Below are 6,138 nucleotides of genomic sequence, written 5' to 3'. Positions count from 1 at the left end.
TGAAGCCCTTTAATGTCGATTGGGCTATGATCGTTTTAAAACCGACATTAAAGAGGTCAATAATGTCAGTTTAAAACCGACATTAAAGACTTGTTGTCCATTTTTAGAAATTTATATTTATTTAATTCTTGTATTATTGTCCATTCTTTATAAACCAACATTGAATCCATATAGATAAATATTTTTTCTCACTCCAACGAATCAATAAAATTAATATTAATTTAGAAACTATAATATTTATCTTTTACATTTGTATACACAAAATGAAAACTTAATATTGTGTTTATATATACATTCTACAACAGTATATGAAAAAAGATCGTAATACAAGACGTAAATAAGAAAAATTCTAAACGTCTTCTCAATCTTCAATCTTCAACCTTCAATGATCGTCTGGCTATCTACACAATTACTTAACTTCAATCATTCTACAAACAATACCAAAACAAAGCTAAACGTGAGGTATTTAAACATTGAGGTAGAATATATGCATCTAATAAGTAGTTAAATTCACTTATTAATCACATCAAAATGAGGAGATTAGGTAGAAAAAAGAACTCGAAATATAACGTGATCCTATATATGTAACTCTAAAAGTCCAAAATGAACATAGAAATTAAAGAAATTTCAAACTAATTAAACCCAAAATTTACTAACTCCAAAGTCTAAAATTAACATATAGAGATTAAAGACATTGCAGATGAACTAAACCCAAATTTTACTGACTCCAATGTCCAAAATTAACTTATAGAAATTAAAGACATTGCAAATGAATTAAACTCAAAGTTTAGTAACTTCAAAGTTCAAAGTTAACATAAAATTAAAGAAATTGCAACATCAGCAATAACAAAGTTACCACTAGTACTCTTAGTCTGCATTGCCATTTTAGCATCATCCATAACAGCTCGTCCAACAATAGTAGTAGAAAAAATCCAAAAGAAAAAACACAACCCAGTATTGAGTACCATTTAGTTAGATTATATAAGGAAGTTGGTTTTTTGTGGAATATAAGACTAACGCTCCCTTTCAATAAGAAAACAAGCATTTTTCCACAAAATGGATGCACACACAAACAGAAAAAATTCAAAAGAAAAAACACGACCTAGTATGCATAATCAACCACAAATAGACTGATGTTCCAAATTTCACAAGTCAAGCCTAAGTACAAATTTGAATCCAGAGATCCCTTTCAATTAAACTCGCAACTTCACCCACAAAGATCCCTTTCAATTAAACTCGCAACTTCAACCTACCAAACTTGCAGTAATGTCATAGCCCACATAAAAAATAAACAAATGAAAAGGAGGAAAGTGAAAGAAAAATGGTACCTCAGAGACGAGAGTGTTGTAAGAAGCCCGAGTGGTAGAGAATGAAGAAAAGAGAAGAGCAGGGTTGTTCCTTTGAACTAATTTGAAGTTGGGACAAAATCTGAGTCCACCCATCTTCCTCCACAAAATATTCATCTTCTTTTCTAACATTTTCAATTTTTAAAAAAGGAAAAAAAATACATAAATAAAAGTAAATCAGTATATAAAAAAAGAAACAATTCATCATACCAACTTAGTTGTAACGACCCAACTCTTTATACTAAGCTGAAGTCGTTACTAAAAGGAACAATGACAAGAGACACTTTTTGAAACGAGGGAAGAATAAATTTTCATTAAAAACGAAATATTAAAACACTGAAACATAAACGCGGAAGCAAAACTGAGTCCCCATATGGCATGTCACGGATCCTTCTCTGTCGCTCGCCAGCTTTCCTCTACCTTTACCTTCGCCTGAAATGTTAAACATAGAAAGAGTGAGTATAAACATATACTCAGTAAGGGACCTACTACTAGTCCCGCTAGGTGTCTGTTAACTTTCCATTAGAGTCCTGAAAATGGTACCCAATCTCTGGCACGTTCCCGAACACGTGCAACATGCGCTCCCGTAGGAACGAAAATCTGGTCTTCGGTGTCCCGAGGGAGCACCTAGGACATGCTGGTCTGTAGTGAACCCGGGGGTAACACTAAGACAATCGGGATGCGAGGACCCCGTCGAATCACTCGAATCATATCTATATCCATGCTAGACTGGCGTCCCGTCGAACCACACAGTCCTAAATAGGTGGTGATCCCGAAGGACACCCATGCAGGTACGACTCTAATAGACAAAGTTAACAGAACACCCTATCCATAGCATGTAGCATAACATAACATCATAACATGGCATGAGTATTAATCTTAACGTCCTTAATCATGTGATTAATATATCATGCATTAACAATCATCAACATCAATCTATCAGTCATTAACATAACATCAGTCACCATCATCAATCATCAACAAAATAATCTCAGTCATCATCATCAACATCAATACAATGACAGTCATTATCAGTAGCATCAAGTTATGCATTTTAGCTACCATCAATGCATAATCATAATTACATGCGGTCTCTTAAATTCAGTTCGAAGGTCTAGTAGGAGAATCTCTTACCTGGAGATTTTAGCCAAACAAAGGTACTCCCTAGTTGACAGTAAAATTCTCCAATTAACTTGATCCTAATCATAAAAGGAACACTTAGTATCTTAATTAATGAAATTAGCAATTGGTTAACATCCAAAAATCCTCCCAAATTAATTAACTTTCTAAAAATTGGGGTTGAAACCAATTCAACCTCGATTGGGAAAAATCCAAGATTTAGATCTTAAAAAGTTTAGCCAATTGAACCTTTTATAGAAAACCCAAATAGATCCAAAATTAAATTAATAAAATATTAATTTAATTTTATTGGCTTACCAAGGTTACTCAGATGGAGGTTGGAAAATCCTCTTATCCTTGATGAAAAATTCATCACTTTAAATCCTCAAGCTTCCAAAGAGACCAATCTTAACTTCAACTGAGGTGGCGACAATCTTAGAGAAGAAGATAAAGAACCTTTTTCTTTTTCCTTTATTTCCATCTTAAGCATTCTAATGCTATTTATAGACCCAAATAATAACAATAATTATTATTATTATTATTATTTCCTTTTCCTTTTCCTTTTCCTTTTAGGATATATATATATATAATACCAAAAATATACATATATCTTTATTCTCCATTATCTTTCCTAAATAAATGTCTTAATCTTAGGCATTTATAACCATTAATAATAATAATAATACTTCTTTATTATTATTATTTTTCTCTCACCAAAATCTACAATAAATATATATTTATTTAAACCATTATACTCTCTTATAAATATATATCTTTTTCGTCCAATCAAATCAACCATCTCTCTCCTTATGGATTATCTTCTTTTCCAAACAAATATAATTATATTCCAACATATAATTAACTTCACTTTTCCAAATTATTAATTAAATATATATATATATATATATATCTCCATATATATATACTCAATTAAATCCAATTCCACCAAAACCAACTTTTCCCTCCAAAATCTCAAATTAACTTAAGTCCTCAATTCTTTTAATCAATCAAATCTTTTCCAATAAATCACTTATAACTTCCAACATGAATTATCTTAACCCAACCATAACAACTTTACTCCAGAATCAATATTTATCTTTCTGCAGAATAATTAATTATCATCCACAATAATTAATTATTATTTACCTTTCTTCCAAAATAATTAATTATCTTCCACAATAATTAATTATTATTTATCTTCTCCAAAAATAATTAATTATCTTCCACAATAATTAATTATTATTTATCTTTCTCCAAAAATAATTATTAATTATCTTCCACAATAATTAATTATTATTTATCTTTCTCCAAAATAATTATTAATTATCTTTCACAATAATTAATTATTATTTATTTTTCTCCAAAATAATTATCCTTTTACAAATAATTATATTTTCTCAAAATATAATTATTTTACTTTTTCTCCCTTACCAAATATCTTTTCTCCAAAATACAATTACCTTTTCCTTAAATAATTATATTTTAACAAATATAATTATCTTTTCCTTTAACATAATAATTATATATATATAACTTTCCACATGAATTATCTTAACCCAACCATAGCAACTCCACTCCATAATCAAGAAGATTTATCTTTCTACAGAATAATTAATTATTTCCCACAATAATTAATTATTATTTATCTTCCTCCAAAATAATTAATTATCTTCTACAATAATTAATTATTATTTATCTTTCTCCAAAATAATTAATTATCTTCCACAATAATTAATTATTATTTATCTTCTCCAAAGTAATTAATTATCCTTTTACAAATAATTATATTTTCCCAAAATATAATTATTTTACTTTTTCTCCTTTAATAAATATCCTTTCTCTAAAATACAACTATCTTTTCCTTAAATAATTATATTTCAACAAATATAATTATCTTTTCCTTTAACATAATAATTATATATATATTTCCACGTATACATATAATTATCAAATCTCTAACAAACTTTCCACCCTACGGTTTAATTAAATAACGTCCATAATTATTTAATTAAATTCAACTTCAACAATACTAAAAATCCACAACTTTACTTAATCCTCTTAACCTACCATTTAATAAAAACTCAACAAACACCACGTGTTAAAACCTCTAATTAATTAAATATTCATCCAAGAAATATTTAATTAATTTTAATTCCCACATGAATCAAATAATTCTCATTAAATGGATTCAAAATAACGCCCAAAAATTAAATCTAATTAAACAAAATTAAGATAACTGACTCCAAAATTATCTAAATTTTTGGGGCGTTACATTAGTACACCTTAGTATCTCAATTATCCTTCAAGATAACTAATGACAGCTTCTTTCTTCTAACGATGAAATTATGATATAGCTGAATCAATACAAGCTATAGTACGTATTTATGAACGTGAGGAGAAAAGATTTCTCAGTTGAAAGAGAGAAAGAGGAATATACCCGAAAGATAAAGAAGGAATTGGTGGTGTCATTCCAAAAATGGGCTGTTTATTATGAACCAAGTTTGGAAAATCGCACTGTCCACGTTCAACCAAAGCCTTCTCATTTTCCTTTACCTAAAATTTTCAAAGTATATGAACATATTACATTCTTAGAGGCTATTCAACAATATTAAATTACTTTAATTAATTTATATACAGCACTGAAAATATATAGGACATAATTAATTTTATACCTTATTTGCTAGCTGCCTGTTCTCCTCTTGCAATGCCTTTTCCTACAATCATTTTATGAACCAAATTTTACACCATGGAAAATAAAAAATTATAGTCCTGTATGCATAATTAATGAAGCCAAAACATTAATTACTCTAAAACTAAGTTATTCACCTTTTTGTGCAATATTGAAATAGATTCTTGCATTCGTTGGTTCTACAACAAAGTAACCCCAAAATCATTTGCATCTATTATATATAAGCAATATATAAAAGAACTCTCACAAATTTATAAAGAAAATGTTAATGAAATATCAATAAAGTATTTTATTTGGATATTATATATATATATATATATATATATATTCCTAAATAGTGAACGATTATCGGTTCTACAAACTGATGCCAATGCTGTATGAAGAAATTATATTGGTGTAATTCATTACAATAAAACACAACATATGGAAAATGAAACTTACATTCCCCAGTGACCTTTTTTCATCGGTGGTGCCTCCAAACTGAACTTTTCCATCCCCCACGTCTCCTTTGGACTTGTATTCAATAACTTTCGCATGCTTCTCATCAACATTTCCACCATTATCTTCTTCCTTCACCCGATCCTCAAACCTCTTCCGGTCCCTCCTTGCCCTACCACCCAAGCTTGCTCCATCGTCTTTGACTCTTTTTCACCGTCAGCAAATCTCCTCCGCTCCTTTTTCTCATCCATCTTAGATGAAGAATATAAATATTAACCAAAACCTTTCAGTTCAATAACAAAAGAAATAAATAATACAATGATACAATATGTTTCCTATGTTAAAACCAACATTCCTTAGGAGTTTGCATCTTTCGAACAACCTATATTCACAAAAATAATACTCAAAAACCAAACAAAACGCTCACTCAATGTATAAGAAAAAGAGACTTTTACGAGACATTTCATCAAACATCTTATGAGCATAAACTAATAACTCAAGAATGCATCTTCCTCATCTTTTCACATAGCACAAGGTGAAATCTAA

At 29.2% G+C, this 6,138-nt stretch overlaps 1 protein-coding gene across 2 annotated transcripts; it reads right to left on the bottom strand.

The window, feature by feature from the left end:
- Positions 1-201: 201 nt before the first annotated feature.
- LOC127150969 (uncharacterized) lies at positions 202-6,138 on the bottom strand. 2 transcript variants are annotated; one of them, XR_007823648.1, is made up of 6 exons: positions 5,596-6,138; positions 5,292-5,333; positions 5,138-5,179; positions 4,903-5,018; positions 1,329-1,778; positions 202-428 (listed from the first exon to the last, which is right to left on the bottom strand). XR_007823648.1 is itself a non-coding variant. In XM_051090051.1 (5 exons), exons 2-5 carry the CDS (start codon positions 5,322-5,324, stop codon positions 1,330-1,332), a joined length of 333 nt encoding a protein of 110 aa, XP_050946008.1. In that variant the 5' UTR covers positions 5,325-5,333; positions 5,596-6,138; the 3' UTR covers positions 973-1,329. The 2 variants fall into 2 exon arrangements, 1 of the variants encoding a protein (XP_050946008.1); XM_051090051.1 differs by lacking the exon at positions 202-428 and having other exon boundaries at positions 973-1,471.

The sequence above is a fragment of the Cucumis melo genome, chromosome 1, assembly GCF_025177605.1.
Source record: "Cucumis melo cultivar AY chromosome 1, USDA_Cmelo_AY_1.0, whole genome shotgun sequence".
In the NCBI taxonomy this organism is placed as follows: domain Eukaryota; kingdom Viridiplantae; phylum Streptophyta; class Magnoliopsida; order Cucurbitales; family Cucurbitaceae; genus Cucumis; species Cucumis melo.
Note: the sequence above shows the minus strand (reverse complement) of the source record. Positions and strands in the feature narration are given on the sequence as shown.